Below are 18,369 nucleotides of genomic sequence, written 5' to 3' on the forward strand. Positions count from 1 at the left end.
ATGGGAAGAGGCTGTGAAAGCAGAGAAGCCATGAGAGACACCAGAGAGAGTTAAGACCCAAGGATCTACAGCACAGTTTCTGTGGAGTCTAATAATATGATCCTACTTTTTAAGGTTACCTTGCACATTTGAGTGCTTTTAACTTGAAATAACCAAACTAACAGATATTCAATAAAATATTGCTAAAACAAACAGAATTCAATCATAATCATCCCTCCAAGTATTTATGTTCTCTTCTTCAAAAAATCATCCTCAGTTTTTCAAAATACTCTTTACACATGTAGAAGAATTACCTCAGCACAATTAACATTTAATGTTAATATAAAATAACACTGCTATTGATCAAAGCATTTTTAAAACTCTTCTTCTGTGGTCCCTTGAGGCACACTTGAATCTATATCTTTGAAGTAATTGTCTTGGGGGGGAAACACTCATTTGTATGTAAAAAATGTCAGATGATGACCAGGTTGGTGATGGCCATTTGTTTCCTGAAAGCGGATGTGATTACTTTTTAAAGAATGTAAAGTCATATGGCACTGAGTTTTGTTAATAAGATGGATCATTAGTTGAGTCCAGTAACTAGGAAATAATAAAACAGATCTGTGTGTGTATGACTTATATACTGATAACAGAAATTCCCAAAAGATATTCTAAAAATGTTCTGAGTTGTCACAGCACAATTAGAATTTGTGTAAACAACTAATCTCCATTTAGAAGACTAAGTTGTCCAATGTTTTTAAGGTAAGTCCCATATATTGTAATCAAACCTCATGAAACAAAAATCCATGACAAATAAACAATTAGTTGTTATCACCTATGAAGTTCATAATAAAGAGATTTTTATCTGAATATAATCAAGGGTTTATATGAAGTTTTACATGGTTTGTGTATAGCTGATTGAGACTGTTTTCTCTGAGTTCCCCTTCCACTACTATCACTTTTTGGGAGTTACCGCAGATTACCCCACAGGTATAGGGAATTCTTCTTAGAAAATATGAAATGTTCATGACTCACAAGTAGAAAAATGGAAAAATCCCCTGGATTCTGGGGTCTCTAGGCATTTAGTAATGATCATCTCATACAGAAGCACAACAATTTCCAGCCAATGAGAAGTCTGAACTTGACAGTAAAGAACTTGTCAACTTCTCCTAAATCACTCAAAAGCAACAAGCAGAATTGGAAACAAAAACACTAACTCTAATGAAACTTGGAACTATCCAAGTTTTTAGACACATTATATAAGAAAGTCAAATGGGGATGAAAATAAAGGATAAATGAACTCATATATACAATACTGTGCCCAAAATAAAATTAGCCTGGAATGTGGCCTTCACACCCTCCAACTCCAGTCAAACCTCCTATAAGAAGCTGGTCCAAGAAGAAACTATTTCATTTAAAACTGATTAATAATCCATAAGGGACTTATACAAGATCTATATTAAATTAGCCCAAGGGGGAAAAAAAAGAATAAAAGAAATACCAAATAAAGAACACTCAGCAAAAAATGCTCTTACACAGAAAGATGAAAATACAAAGACTCAGTCATATCTTTCAAATAAAACCACAAAGCAGAAACACAAGAAGTCATGGAAGATATGGTTAGCTGAAAGAAGGAAATGAAATGTAAGCTGGCATATTTCAGGGAGAGGTGGAAAAAAATAAATAAAACCATCACAGAAATGAAAGGTCAATCAGAAGTAGCAAAGCAAGGATAGACAGGAATAAAATACACCTGAGAAAAATGAGCCAAAAAATAAGGAATGGATAGAAAATTCTAAAGGAATAGAGAAAAACGGTAACTATGGAAGACATGCAGAGAAGATTCAACAAACATCTAACTGGTACCCTTGGAGAAGGACAAAATATTGGAGCAGAAAAAATATTTCAAGGTATAATTCAAGACAATAATTATTGAGAAATAAAAGAAGACTTGAATGTATAGATTGAATGAGCATACAGTCCCAGGAAAAATTGATATAGATCCACCTACAGAACAATCAATAGCAAGTTTTTGGATTTAAAGGATAAACAAAGATGATTTTGAATATTCAAACTAAAACCTCAGGTCAACTATATGAGGAAAACAATCAGATTGGCCTCAAACTTTTCCACATCAACATTCCCTGCAAGGAGACAGTGGAATAATGTCCTTAAATACATTAGGAAAATAAAGTATTACTTAAGAAGTTTATAGCTGGTCAAGATATACATTATTGTTGCTTGTATGTATATATCTATTTACAAATACTCTATCTACAATAATTAAGATAAACGTGATTCTAAAGCATGAATGGATAGATCAATAGAACAGAATAGAAAGCCTAGAAATAAATCTAAATAGAGACATTTAGTAAATGATAATAATGGTATTTCAAATCAATGGGAAAGATAGATTATTCAATACACCCAGGCATATAGTCATCTGCAAAGAAAAATTTGGATACCCAATCACATCTTACACCAAAATAAAGTCTACAAGTATCAGATATTTTCATATAAAAAGTAAGACCATGAAAGTACTAAAGAAAATATGGGTAAGAACTTCAAAAAAAATCTCATTCAGAGGGAAGATTTTTCTAAATATGACACAAAACCTGAAGCCATAAGTTGTAAATGTGACTAAACTCAAAAAGTTCTGGAAGGGGAAAAACCCAATAATTAGTAAAATAATACACAACAAACTGGGGAAATAATTCTCAGCTTATATCACAAAGTGCTAATTTTTTAAAATATAAGAAATTCCTCTTAATCAATAACAAAAATCCCACCAAGAAAAGCAAATATAAATCAAGTCCAATCATATAAAACATTAAACTTGAAAAGATGGTCATAAAGAATAAAAAAATAAAGAAATGAAAAGTAAAACTACACCGACACCTTTTTATGTACCTATTTGACCAAGAAAAAAAACACCATTTGGTAACATACTGTTGGTAAATTAAGGAGGAAATGGGCATTCTCATACATTGATTGTGAGACTGTAAATTGGTACACCTTCCATGGAAATCAATTTGATAATAGCTAAAAAATTGAAAATGCATTTATACTTTAGCCAAACAATTCTATATATTTGCACATGTTTGAAATGTATACAAGGTTATTTATTGCAGTATTGCTTGTAATAGCTAAACATTAGCAGTATTTTCTATTTCCGTCAATATAAGACTGGTTAAATAAAGTACAACCATAGAATGGAATATAATTAAAAAGTAAGGCTCTGCCACTCACTGTGCTAGGCCGTGTGCCAAGCAATATTGCAGAATTTTCTGCTTCCAAGCAAACTGTATAGAAAGGACCATACCAATTAACTGATATTGCCAATACATTACGATTTGGTTCTCATTCTTGTGACCTTGTATACATCAAAAATTTAAATATTGAATAATCACAATGTTCAATCAGATGTTTCAAAAATAAAAGACTATCACTTCTTCTGAGATAGAAAATACTTCAAAATGTCACATCCAATATAAAAATGCAAAAGATATTTTAAAGTAGTACTGATGAAACAAATATAGTAGCCTAATGACCCATTTGGAAAATGGATCACCTGAAAGAAAAACTTGGAGAAATGTATCACATTTTCATTTCTTCCACCATGAAAGCATTTTTTATCCTAATATAACATATCTCCCACAGCTTGGAACTCAAATGTTCTTTGGAAATTGTAGCAAAATTTTGCTTTCAATGTGCAAAAGGAACTCTTCTTCAACAAAAAAAATTGAAGGACTTGGACTGATTTCTAAAGTTCCCTCCAATTAAAATACTATTTTCTCTATTCTGAATTGTTCTCAAAGAACATCTGAAGAATATAATTCCACTCACTATTCACAAAAATACACATACACACAAACACAAACATATATGAAATTACACAGCGATAAAGAAGTATGTCTAGCGAACGCTTACCTGATAACGTGTCGGCTGATTGAGAATGCTGTTAAAACTGTGTGATTCAAAAACTCTTGAGTTAGACTGAGTGAAGAGGTTTAACTAGGAAAAAATACAATTAACCTAGTAAATTAGAATACATTCATTTGGAAATCAAAAATATAATTGACCTTATTCTCCCTATAACATTTTGGGAGTCAACATTTCCTCAGAACATTCTATGGAAGTTGAGTTTTATATGAGATTTAATATATTTTCAAAAGGTAAAAATTAATGTGAGCAAATGCTCACATTTATCAAAATGGTGGCAAGATGTGCTGTGGTAGAACTATTTAATTGAAAGTTTATTTTAAAATGTTGGGGCTCATATTAAGCAATTATTCTTAGGGACCTTGTGTACTTTATCAAAATACATTCATGATATCTCGAACTCAATTTTCCACAGGGGTGGTTCTATCTGCCTGTGACCCTAAGTTGCTCTCCTGGGCTTGAACAGACACACACTACAGAATTGGATGGTATCAACTTGTATTTTATTGCCCTAAAATATTTTCCAAAATAAAACATTTTCCCAGGTGTCATCTTGCCTTATACTGAGCCAGGTTCACAACTTTCAAGAGAATTGGGCTAAAGAGTTTTGGTTTTATTTTCTTTTCTCTATTTTCTTTTACAGATTAACTTTTGAGTAGGTAGGAGCAGTGAGCAAGAGGAACATACTACTGTCGACTCTTCATCTATATGAGCAGAGCCTGTCTCTTATTGACAGGCAGTCTGCTATCTCTAAGGTGTGATTCAAAAGTAAGGCCCTTATTCAAAATCTGTATTCACCCCACCACCTGACTTCCCACCATTGTAACTCAGGAAGGTGTGGGATGCTAGGAACAAGGTGGCATTGTTAGGGAAAGACCCTCCTAAATCTGTTCTCTTACAACTGTGTCAGGAGAAAACCTTGGCTAACAAAATTAATTTCTCCTACTTCCCACTGGAGGTCAGTATCTGACCACTGACTGAGGTTAACTGTAAGGGTGAGCAGAAAAGATTTTTAAGGCTCCTTCCTTTCCTCTAAAAAAGAAAACCACAAAAATATAATTTCTCCCAATTTTTTTAATTAAAGTCAATATATGGAGAGTGTCTACAAATATGAGTAAGAGTAAAGAGACTTAGCTGCAGGCACAATTTAAAAAGGAAAATCAAAAGACAGTTTTTAACCAGATATCAGGAGAGTGGGAAGCCAGGGAGCTTTCCTCCTATTGCCAGCATCAGCTATTCTTTGAGAAAAGCTATTCTTTCTGGTTAGTGGTGCAATACAGGCAGGAGAGGACCCTAAACTGAGCACAACTGCTCCCCCACATTCCTGTGTACAGCCGTGTTTCCTCTTCAGGAATCTTACTAGCCACAAGTCATCTGGATGAGCAATTCTAGCTGTGCTCTTTTGAACCTCATATTTAGTATTTCCCCCTTCCATATTATAATAATGTTAGGAATGAAGCTAGTGAATTCAGTTTCCTACAGAAAGAAAACTTAAGGTGCGTTCTGTGAAGTGCAAGAGCTGTGGGTGCCCACACTTGAGAAGCTTCCTTCTTAAATAATAAAGACAGCTAACAAATCCCCCAAAAAACAATGCTCCTTCAAATACAAAGCCAATTTCAGCAGTAGCAAGAGCAGCTGAGGATGGCAGTTAGAGCTTGGCCCCTTTAAGAGATCAGCTACCCAGCAGCTGAAGGTAAAACTCCTGCAAGAAGCAGGAAGCAGGAAGCGGGAAGCAGGAAGCAGGCAGTGTCACAGCTGCTGGGCATAAGAGGCAGCCCGGTGCAGGAGAAAGAGCTAGGCATCTGACAAGAGAAAACCTGAGTTCCAGCCCAGATCCCACACTGACTAGCCCATGTGGGCTTGCATAAGCAAGTTACTTTAATGGCTTCAGTTTTCTTATCTATAAAATGAGAATAATAATACCTACCTCACAGCGTTGCATGAGGTTCAAATGTACAGCAAACCACTTTGTAAACTGTGAATGAGGAAGGGCACTGATATTTGTTGAGGCTGGTACTTTGTATGTTCCATTTAAACCTCACAACAACCCTACAAAAGTTTTCTGTCTTTCAGAAGAGGCAATTAGGGCTCAGGTGGTTAAATGATATATCTGTGCTACTTGCTAATAAGTCATCAGAGCCAGAACTCAAATCTAAGTGTAATGTCCAGGCTCTTTTCCTTACATTAAACTGCTTTTCACTCTGTACATATGAAGTATTATTTAAAATCATGGGATGTCACAGCCAATCACTGCTTTGCCACTCTATAGCTTTGAGATTTCCAGATCAAAAAAACAAGTTCAAAAGGCCACTTTCCTAGAGACTAAGATTCCAGAGCATTACAAATCTTGGATGCCCACATCTATTTTAAAAAGGAGCCCCGAATCCAACTGCACAAATCCTTTCTTGTCCGGATTCAGTGGAGAAAAAATATTCTACTTCTGCTCTAGAAGGCCTGTACTTGATGGTGATAACACTGCTATCTTGTATAGGGTATTGCAGCTACAGATCATTTCCAGCATGTTGCTTTTACACACTAGGCAAAAATTATATTTTAAAAATTATATTTTATCTCCGAGAATTTGCTCCTGTCTTGCTTCCTATCTTGTCTCCCATACCAGTTCTAGCCCTGAAAAGTGAGTTTATGATACCGAAATGCCATCAAGAAACTCATTTTCTTTGTTTAAAGTAAAGTATGACTCCATGAGGACAACTTAAGAACAAACCATTCCTTCTTATTATGAAAAGTTATATTGATGGTTAATAGTTGATGATACTCTGTGGAATGTACGTATTTTATGGAATTATAGGCAAAAAGATTAAGTAGCCTAATAAAGAGTTTTCACAAATAAGAAGGATATGATGGTAGTGAACAATATATACATATCAAAAGAAAAATTTAAAGTTAAAACTAACTTCAGAATAACAGGTGAGAATCATGGAATACATAAAAACAGTGTTTTCTAAGCAGTAACTTTCCTGTTTACTTTTAACAAGTTAAGAGAAGTTTGGTTTGTTTGCTTATTTTTAATCTTGTGGTTACATGAAGTTCTGACCAAAAGCTAGGCACAGCCTAGGTGACTCTGAAACACTACTATGATGATATTAAGTGTTAGTCTATAAAAGACTATGGAATGTACAGTTACTTTCAACATCTTCTACGTGCACACTTAAAACTTACTGAACAAACAGCAAAAGACAAGGAAAAAGAGACAAAACATTTATTTTAAGGTCTTGGTAAGTTTTTAATACCTACCCTGGATTTTGAGTTACCCATTCCCATTTCTATATCCTTCTGTAGCCTTCTCCTTTTGCATTTGGAAAAATTAACGATTCGCATGATGAAATAAACAAATGATTTTGGACTGGGCACTAGACTGAAGGGTGGAGGTAATGTTTTTCCATCATCAAAATAGGATAACCAAAGTTTCGAACGAGCAAACTTCCATTCTACATCACTGTCATCCTATGTCACAAAAATAGAAAAATAACAACTGATTTTAAAAATAAAATAGTCTAGTAACTGATTCCAGTAGGGTTTTGCAATGAACCTAAATTCTGCTTTTGAAATATATAGGTGACATATACATTTATCTGCATATAATTTCTATAGGCCAACATAATATTGGGAGTATCACTTTTATGACACTCATTTCTTGATTTTTCACTTCCATATGCCTCTGTACCTGCTAAAATTTAACCAGAATTACCCTGTCTCCCATTCAAAGGCAAAGCAGAAAGGCAAGAATAATTCAGGGTCAAGGAAGGATAGAAAAATTCAGGGTCAAGGAAGGATAGAAAGATTAATTACACCTACACCCTCAATTCTGCATGTTCAATAATGTTTACTCACTCTCTACTCACTCTCCTCTCCCACCTAGACCCATTCAAGCCAGGTTGCAGATACAGCATATTATACACCGAAGTCAAAGGGGAAAAAACAGTACTCAGATGAATTGCTTTTTGAAGTTTATGTATCTGTCCCCAAATGTCACATAAATCCCTCGGTGACCCGAACTCTTACATCTCCTTATATACTCAGTGCTGCTCCATGGGGAATGGGGGTGGTGGATGGGGTGGGCATAACCATCCTAACTTATAGGAGGAAGAGAAGAAATGAAGTGGAGGTCTTCCATGGGAAGTTGGCTCACCCAGTTCACACAGCTCAGACTGCCATTACCACAACCAAGCAGGTGTTCAAAGCACCACAGTTTTCATTTCTAGAGAACCAAACTTCCTCTTGAAGAATGCTATTGTGGTGATTTGGAGCTTTCATGTACCCCAGAAAACACATTCTTAAACCTAATCCATTCCTATGGGGGTGAACCCATCGTAAGTAGGAACTTTGGATGAGACTAGTTCAGTTAAGGTGTGGTGCGCATTAATCAGGATGGGTCTTAATCCTATTACTGGAGTCCTTTATAAGCAGAATGAAATTGAGACAGATAAAGAAAAAGCCATGGGAAGAAAGAAGCTGAAATTCTGCAGAATCCAGAAGAAAACAGAGGCCAGAAGCGGCTGCCATGTGCATTGTCATGTGACAGAGGAGTCAAGGACCAGGAATAGTGGGCAGCCAGCTCCAGAATGCCGGTCTTTCAGAAGAAAGCATTGCCTTGAGGATGCCTTGATCTGGACTTTCTTTTAGTCTCAAAACCATGAGCCATTAGATTCCCATGGTTTAACTAACCCATTGCATGCTATTCACTTGAGCAGCCAAGGAAACTAAAAAGCTATATTATGAGTTTTTAAAACACACATAGAAATTAAGTGGAGTTAGCATACAACAAAGCAATAAAAAGTACTGAACACGAAGCTGGAGGACAGAAGAAAACATATACATGAGGATAAAAAAATCTGCCAAACCAAGTTCAATTCTAAACAAAAAGTGGAAAAGTAATTTCTAAAATACTAAAGAGTCTAACTAGATAAAGAAACTTTATCAATGTTTGCCAGACATCTAGTAATTCCTCTACCATGATCTTTGTAGATGGTTGGCTGGCTAACCATCTAGGAGAGAATAATTTTCCTAAGGCCAAGCCCTAATTTCAAAATTTACTGAAAATTTCAAAATAAACTTCTGAAATACACTCTGAGTAAAGGATGAGTAGTAGAAAATTCGTGGGAATCCCTGCCATGCCCCTAGAAGACAATGGATTGTGTGTGACTAGCTATCCAGGTGGAAAACAAAAAGGCCCAGACTCTCTCTGCTTGGCTAGAAGCCTCTTTAGTTTCCATGAACTCATGCTTCATGCTACTGAAGGAGCCCTTGGACCTCTGGGAGGGAGGTGACCCTTGACCCCAGCACAGTGCTGACCCTTACAGGAGGCTGGATTGGATACCTGGGATTCTGGCCCCTGGCCCTCCACAACTACTGACTCCTGAGCTGCCCCCACAGCAGGGAGCCCTGGCCATTTGTTGCCCTCCCCACCCACAGCCTCAGGACTGAAGGAACCGCTCCTGTCCATACTTGTCTTCTGCTGCAGCCCATTCCTCCCTGGAGCAAAGCCATAAGGGGGTGGGGACCACCCCATGGTGTCTCCCCCTTAAGCTCAGGCCTCAGGAGAAAGTAGAACCTATCAGGGGTGGTGCTCCCTAGAGCCCGCCCCCTTGGAGGGGGCAGCTGTCTGAGGAGGGGGAAGGTGGGAGGGCCTTCCTCACCCCCCACAGGCCTCAGGGAGGCCAGGTGTGGCCTCAGCTTTCTCGGGGTGCTATCGCTGGAGCTACCAGGGTGTTGGGGCTCAATTTCCTCTCCTCCCCCACACCAGAACTGGGTATGTTGGGGGACTGGAAGCACTTAAACTTTTTATTTTATTTTATTAAATCCTTGTCATAAGCAGAAAAAAAAAAAAAAAAAAGCATGTTATTGGAACAGGATGGCAAGAATAAACACCACAGACAGGAAACAAGCTTACCTCAATTTCTTGATATGAGCTATTAATCATAGCTATCAGCATGTTGAGTAAAACGACCACCATGGTTACATTGTATATTCCATAAAGAACATAGCCAATATTCTCTATGAATTTGTGATCATATTTGAGCACAACGGAAGTCACTTCAGACAACCCAAATATTGACCAAAACAAAGTCTTGAAACTTTCTTCTACACTGTTGGAAGAAAAAAGGTACACAGTAAGTAAATGAACCATTTTTAGTATTAAAAAGTCAAAAGTAAAAACAACTTAGAGCCCAAATACTATACAGTTGTGAAATGTCTGGTATGTATGGTATCATAAAATACCACCCTAATAAGCTCCACAAGTAGAATTACTTTGTTATAATATTTAATAATTCTTCTCTCAAGTTTTCAGAAACTAGTGATTAAATGATGGTGCCAATGCCTTGCTTTTCTGTAAGATCATCGAGTAAAAATTCTCTGAGCTCAATGGGGAAAGCTGCAGTCATGCCTCAGTGCCCCATTCCTTTCCTCCTATAAAGATGGAGGGTTGGATTTTGATTTGGTAGGTTGTTTAGAAATTTAAATCAGATTTTCTTGAACAGAAAACAGCTGTGAGGATTGGAGTTAAATACCCACAGCAAAAAAAAAAAAAAAAAAAAAAGAGTATGTACAAACATATTCCTTGCAGCATTATTTGTGGTAGGAAAGAATGAAAACCACCTAAATATCCATCAACTGGAAACTGGCTAAATAATTCTGATATATCCATACAGTGGAATGCTATCCATCCATTGGAAAAAAAATGAGTAGATCCATCTTCATGTGCATATATGAAATGATATCCAAGAAATGATATTAAGTGAAAAAATAAGTTGTAGTAAGGGTGAAAGCATGAAATAGTCTACCATTTGAATAAAAATGAGGGCTATACACATACTTATCATTAAGCAAAAGAAATCTCTGAAAATATCAAAAGAAACCATTGCCTCTGGGCACTAAGCAGAACTAAGAGACTAGAGATTAGTGGTAAGGAGGGGGTCAGGCTTTTCACTGTTGACTGTATTTGAATTTTTTTGCCATAAGCATATGATACCTATCTAAAAATAATACTTGACTGGAGATGAAAAGAAGGCAATAGAGTGAAATATTCCTGCTCTTTTCCCTAAATTTTTGTAATCTACTTTCTTTGGTGTTCCATCACAGCAATTAGCACTGAGGTCTTCAACAGACTAATTACTCACTTTGTCCATTTACAGACCTTTGCCATTACATATTTGGCTGCTTGTCATAAAACCAAGTTGTAACCACTGCACTGTGAACCAAAGGAATAATCCTTAAACAAATACACATGCAAAATTCTATTACAAAGAAACATTTGAAACTAAGTCCTTTTTCCAGAAAACATTTATGGAAACAGTAATTTTTGATTTAATGGATTTTAAACAATTAATCCTATAGATTTGTAGGCAGTAGTACCAGTTTTTTTTTTTTATTAATTCATTCAACAAATATTGATCACACACCTACTGTGTTCTAGAAATTATGATAGATTCTGGGGAAAAGGGGGTGAAGAGAACAGTTCCTATCCCTTATAGTCATCTATTATGAAAACATTTGATTATGTGATGTTATAGCATGGAAGCTATAAGGAGAATAAGGAAAAATATAAGCTTTTTCTTCCTGCCATTAATTTAACATTATTACAAAATTCTTTTGCCTCTTTGCATACCTTCCCAACCCTGACTTCTCTGGGAATCTATATGGAGTGTATGGTGGGGATAAAGGAGTAATAAGAAAGGATTTGCAGTTCCTGAGCATCTATTGTGGGCAAGAGATTTTATATCAATTACCTTACATAATAACCCTCACAATGACCATATCTAATCCCTTATTTAACTGTAGTGTGCTCGTTTTACAAATGAGGAAACTGACACTGAGAAATGTGAAGTATCTTATCCAAAGACCACAGCTAAGAAATAGTGGAGATTGCTTTCAAATCCAAGTCTGCCTGATTTTCAGACCTTTGGGTGTAGTTCTTTCTACTACATCATGTTGCCATGTTCCCAAACAAAACAGTGAAGAAAATGTAATGTATTTTTATCGAGTTAAAAGGAGGAAGGAGACAGAGTGGCATTATATGCAGGATATCTCTGTCCTCCCACTGGTTCAAACAGATTTTTCCTTCATTAGGATAAAGTCAGCTTCAGTTCTCTTTCACCTCTAAGTCCTGCTCTGTATTAACTGTTAAAAAAATTCCTTTCTAAACACTTTAGATGGTGGAAGGGCTTGATACATTAGTCTACAGAGAACTTCTCCAGCTCTGGCATTAGAAGGTATAAAGGAGCTCAGGGAGGGTTGGTGGTCTCCCACTTTACTGGACTGTAATAGAGGGAGGACCCCATCTCCATGACAACCAAACACCAATGGATGAGAAAGGATCTCCCCATCTGGATGTCTGTAGGCTGAGGGAACTTGAAAGGACCATTGAGGAAGCTTAATCAAGGAAGACTTCATGAAAAATGACAGTCCCCAATGCTAAATACTCAGAGGAGAAACCAATATAACCAAAGGAAGAAAGTGGTATTACCTTTACAGTGTGCTGTAAAACATTTAGTTTAATTTTCCTCTTACATAACTCCCTGTTCTGTTTAATAAATACGTTAAAATAAAAGCTGATGCTTCTATTTTTTTTAAGTAGTAGTACTGGCTACAAAATAATGAAAATACATTTAACGTCATACATAATACAAGAAACATCCAGTACTAGAAATTTTTACCCGAGTCTCTTGAAACAGCCAGTTTTGCCTAGTATTTCTGGAAATTCTGATCTGTCCTGCAGGCAAACTCTTAAGTTCAAAGAGATGAATAATTGGAGCAATGTAATCACGCACAAGAACTCACTGTTTAGTGGATTTTTTTTCTGCTTTTAAAAACATCTTTATTACAACCACTGAAATTTTTCCTTTGATTCATCTCGACTTTAAGATTTTCTCTTCTTTATACTTTTCAAATTAATGTTTTACTTACGTGGTAAAAGCAGCATTTACTTTAGCCCCAAGGTAGTAAGAATAAAGTATAAACATGCCAATCATAAAGGCCAGAAACACCATAATAAAGAGGACCATGAACTTGAATATGTCCTTTACAGTCCTTCCCAGAGAGATCTGTAAGGGGCCAAAGCTTTCGTTTGCAGGGAGGATGTACGCAATCCGAGAGAAGCTGAGCACAACAGCGATGGCATAAAGGCCCTCAGATATGATCTGGGGGTCAGAAGGGAGCCATTTGTCTCTGGCTAGAAAAAAAGAGAGAAAGAACTTTAATATGGAGCTTTCTATTCATTGATAACTATGCAAAGTAATACCTTAAAGAGAATCTATCTTGTAGATAGGTTATTATCTCAGGTGAAACTACTCTACAGTTAATTAATCGTTTAGGTACTGTTTTGTTTTGTTTCGATTTTCAAGATAAGCCAGAAATATACGAATTCTACATTACTTTCAATGGAGAAAATATTTTTATAAAGATACTAAGCTGACTTCACATTGAGGACAGACAGAATACAAAAAGAAAACAAAAACCATGAAGTATGAAGAAACATCCAGGATGATGAAACAAATGGCTTGATTGATTTGTCCACTCCGTTTTGAGATTCATAGACCAGCTACTTTGTCATCTGGTAGGCACAGCCAGCACGAAACTTCTTTGTCATATTTTGGGGGAAATAGGTTCATCTAAAAGTTTATACAAGTAAATGTCATATTGTGAGGAGTAAGAATGTCACTGAGTCATAGTGGGGCTTCTTTCTACAGTGTGACTGGACTATCAAGCCCGTTGTCGTGGCTTGTGAACCAGAGACCTGCTTTTCCATCATACTGCCCATCTTTACACCTTCCAAAGCAAGTAACACCAGCCACATAAAGGAAAAGTGTGTCCTTTCCACTTAAAATCATATGGAACATGGAAAGGGAATATTCCCAACCACTGCAGACACACACATACACACAGTAACATATGTACCCACAATTCCTGTGTCCTACCTATTATGTTTTCTATTTTGTACTGGTTCATAAATTTAGCAGTCTTATGTTCGGTCCATTAAATTTCTCACCCACTAATGTAAAGGTCATATGTCATAAAACAGATATTATTATGCTGACTTAAAAAAGCAGTACTTCAGAAAATTAATTACCACCTCAGGAAAGAAAGAGAAATTGTAAAATACAAGTTAACACATTTTAACAAATATGGGGCTAGTCTAATTACTGTAAAACTATTCATCTGTAAAATGAAGGAGTTGAAGAAGATAATTGCTAAGGTGATGGTCAGAATTACAAATAAACTTGTTTTCCCACAAACTTCTCAAGCTCCTTAGAAGTCATCACAGCTAGGACAGATTAGGTAATAACCATGGACACTCAGGGAATTTTTGGAAATAAGTTTCATCTATTCATATTTTATTACATTTTTACTGTATATAATATCTGATAAATAGCACAGTCCTCTTTGAGTACAGGACCATCAATAAATTTGCAGTAAAAATCTGAAATAATTTATTTTATATTTAGTTTAAATTCTTAATATATGCAAATTGATAAATATGCACATAAATTAAAATACTGTATAGTATTACCTTGATTAAGAGAAAGAATTTTTAGTATATCTCATCAGTAGTAGAAATAATATATGATATAGGGATGCATTTAGTATAAGAGATAGAGAAGGATTACCTAGGAAACTCATTAAACCTTAATTAAGATCATGTAAAATACATCAGGTATTTGCATCTGGGTGTTTGAAAGCAGAGGCTGGGTTAAGAAATAGGAAAGGCTTGAGAAGGCTGCCCTACACTTGGGAACGCTTGGGAGAGGAGGGTTTCACATCCTGGGAAGACGACAGAGAATTCCTCCAGACCAACTTTAAGCAATCACCCTTATAGAAACCTTAACAGGGTCTTTCCCAGGGAGTGGGGCACACTCCCAAAGGTGGAGATGAACCCTGCCAATTGCTCAAAATCTTTCTTGTCCACAAATCATGATAATATCAGCTGGGTGGGGCAGATATGATTCTTAACCAGTATAACCACCACCTACCCCAGCCTAAAATAAAATATATTTATCTACCTAAAAATGTACCACCAATGGTGCTAAAGCAAAGGAAGGGAAACAGTAGAGAAAGGCACAGCTGCTAATTTCAGGCGTCACAATTTTATCTAGGGTCAGCTCTAGTTACCTTAAATGGGAGAAGAAAGCAATAAAAGCTAAATACATTTTTTGTTTATTTAAATATTCACTGACAATGCAGGCAACCCTACATGGTTTTTGAAGGTTTTTTTTGTTCTAACAACTGATTTGCATAAAGATGTTTCTATAAAGGGTTCACTTCCATGAAGAAGTTTGGCTAATAGAAATATCACTGCACCTTCAGAGATATAGAAAGATGTCTGGTATTTCGGGAGCCCTGAACACACAGAAAGAAGAGGAAGTTATGAAGCCTGGTCCAAGTGTTCTGAGCCACTTCTCTGGTTTGGTATAAGTCAGCATAACTTTAGCAGAACTGAAAGACTTAACACCATTTTCCAACTTCAGGGGAAGAAGTGGGAGAAGGTACAAACTTTGGAGAAAAAAAAAAAAAAAAGAAAAAAGAGCCACCAGGAAAAGCAAGTAGACTCTAAATAGCACAGAATTCTCTGCTGTCAAGGGAAACCATCATTGACCACAGTCACCCATGATGATTATGTCATATTTTATAAGGAAATAAAATCATGGTTTGGATATCACCAAGACATTTATAAGTACAGTCAGAAATGTGGTAAGGCTAGTAGTTGCCTTTAGTGAGATCACTATGCTAAATGTAAAATGGACCAAAACTAGGAATTGGAAGTCTCAGAGGAACAATGGGGTATCTGAGCAATATAACTTATTTCCAGAAAATGTAAAATGCTTACTGAGGTATAAAAACCTTGTAAGCAGATTCTGAATGAGAGCCACCAACAACCCTTTCAAAGTCACTTGTAACATTTGCAGCAGACTACTAAATACCCATTTCCCTGACTGGTCAAAGAAAAGTCAGATGGTTAATTTGTGCGAACTAGGTTACTCCCAAAAGAATGAATGCATTGTGGACATTTGAAACAACAACAATTAACATCTATTGAGTTATATATATATATATCAGACACTGTGCTTTCACTGACCCTATGAATTCACTGTTATTTTTATTCTCTTTTTAGCAATGCAGCAACCAAGACTTAGAAAAGTTAAAAACTCATTCAAAATCATACTGATGATAAGTAGTGGACCCTGGATTTACAAATCCCCCTCTAGTTGGTAGTCATTAAATACAAATGAATACTCTTAAATAAGTAGGTTATTGATATATTCAAGATAAATTATATATTGTTAATAGTACAATTATAAAAATGTGACAAATGTACAACACTAATGCAAAGTGTTAATAATAGCATGATATGTGGGAATCCTGTATTTTTTGCATGGTTATTCTGTAAACCCACAACTTCCCTAATCAAAAAAAAATTTTTTTTAATGAAGTCATACTGGATTGGGGGGTGGAGGTGCAAATCCAATGTGACTGGTATCCTTATACAAGGGAAATTTTTACACAGAGACACAGATACAGAGGGAAGACGGCTAGAGTTGGAGCCAAAGAATGTCTGGAACAAGCAAGAGAGGATTCTCCCCTAGAGCCTTCAGAGGCAGCACGGTCCTACTGACACCCTGATTTTGTACTCCTAGCCTCCAGAATTATGAGAGAACAAATTTATGTTGTTTTAAGCAAAAAAAAAAAAAAAAAAAAAAGAGAGAGAGAGAGAGATCATACAAAAATACAATCTAAGTTAATTCTTCAATTAAAAATGGAGATCAATGGCACATTTAAACTGGCTACTTGGTATACAAAAATCTTTGCTTCCTGATGATGAGATAATGTGTTTAAATTTTACACTGTGTGAAATTTACATCTTATATTTTGGAGCAGGAGCCCAGCCTTCTTCAATGATGTTAATGTGCTGCTGTACTCATCAAAATATAAGCCCTAATTACACTTATAAAAAATTAGCCTCACAATCAGACCACATTTAAACTCTGTGCATGGGTTTCCTTACCTATAAAATGAGGGTTAGACAATAATTTCTAAAGTCTTTTCTTGAGTTAAGATTTTGAAACTATATGAAAATTTGCGACTTGCAACTCCCCAACTTGGCTTCACAGGAAGGGAGGCTAACGTTACTTAATGCCAGTTAGGGCTGGGCAAGGAAGGCATCTTTGCTTGTTGGACGCCAACTGTGGTCTCCTTGCTCTTCATGATACAGACAAGTTTGGCCTGCACCCCATTCCAAGCTATGGAAGAACACGTCTTCTCCAGTATTTCAGCCAGTTCTTCAGAACCTATGTTCTCATAGTCACTTTGGTTCCCACTTCCTGCTGCTGCTGAATTTTTAATCACTTCATCTACAGGACAGTTTGGCATCTTTTATTATCTCATCTTCTCAAACCCATGCTCTCAGGGACTCACCTTTTGCATCAAGCAGTTTATCAAACTTTTTTTCCCCTCAATTAAGACAGTTTTCCATCTTAAGGGTAATTATCTTGTTAGGCTTAAAGGTAATTCCCACTCCACCCTCCCCCCAATACCACCTTCTTTTTATGGTAAAAACTGAGAGACAGAGAAGTAAATTAACTTGAACAAGGTCGCACAGCAAGGAAGTCATAGTCTTGATTTGAATCCCATTTCATACATCTCCAAAGCTTATGCTTTTTCCACAATATAAAAATATTCAACACATCTCTCATGCTAAACATACCCTTTATTGACATTTTCTTCCAATAGATGGTTCCATTACCCTTCCCAAAACATAAGAGGCTAATAACTTACCATAAGTGAAATACTGTATCTCAGGTGGAAGTGTAACTTCACTGAGGTCGCTCTCTTCAATGTAACTGTCCACATACTGTTGTGCTTTAGTTGCCTGAAGGAAAGCTAGGAATCTGGCCGTGAAAGCAGCAATGAAGATGGAGAGCATCCCGAAGTCAAGCACATTCCACAACTGCAGAATGTATTCCCTAGGTCCTTCCAGCCACAGCTCCTTACACTCAGACCACATCATTCCTGTCACAACAACCACAGGGAGTCCGCATTAGATTTTACAGCTTAGATGGAGAAGATATAATTTTGTCCATCAGCAGGCCACATCTATAAAGTGCCCTACACCTAAAGCACTGTATTAGGTACCACAAAGGCACCGAATTCCTGTACAGGTCTTCTGAGGACAGAGTTAAATGGAAGAAACTTCCATTAAGGGCATGCTTCACTCTACCAAATTAGAATTTGGAGGAACAAAGGACTACATATAGCCCCAGGCATGTTGCTGCTACTGATAGTTGGGGATAGGGGTGGGGTGGAATGGGGGAAGGAAGTAACCAAGGAAGGATCTTCAGGCCAAACAATTTTGCCCCATGAGACTTTTGGAGCAGAGGAGTGAATGCATACTTACAGAAATCACCACGATTAATAATCAAAATATAGTTATTACTG

General features: G+C 36.5%; 1 protein-coding gene across 5 annotated transcripts in view; it reads right to left on the bottom strand.

Moving 5' to 3' along the window:
* The window catches only part of TRPC3 (transient receptor potential cation channel subfamily C member 3), a 78,783-nt gene that overhangs the window by 12,251 nt on the left and 48,163 nt on the right, over positions 1–18,369 (bottom strand). For 3 of the 5 annotated variants that reach the window (XM_037830581.1, XM_037830580.1, XM_037830584.1), the window contains exons 6-11: positions 17,710–17,943; positions 12,847–13,111; positions 9,833–10,028; positions 7,177–7,386; positions 5,849–5,896; positions 3,910–3,993 (exon numbers count right to left, since the gene is read on the bottom strand). In XM_037830581.1, coding sequence (XP_037686509.1) covers positions 3,910–3,993; positions 5,849–5,896; positions 7,177–7,386; positions 9,833–10,028; positions 12,847–13,111; positions 17,710–17,943 — 1,037 coding nt within the window. The remainder of the gene's footprint in view (positions 1–3,909; positions 3,994–5,848; positions 5,897–7,176; positions 7,387–9,832; positions 10,029–12,846; positions 13,112–17,709; positions 17,944–18,369) is intronic. The other 2 variants (XM_037830583.1, XM_037830582.1) reach the window with 1 other exon arrangement.

Source organism: Choloepus didactylus, chromosome 3 (assembly GCF_015220235.1).
Source record: "Choloepus didactylus isolate mChoDid1 chromosome 3, mChoDid1.pri, whole genome shotgun sequence".
NCBI lineage: Eukaryota > Metazoa > Chordata > Mammalia > Pilosa > Megalonychidae > Choloepus > Choloepus didactylus.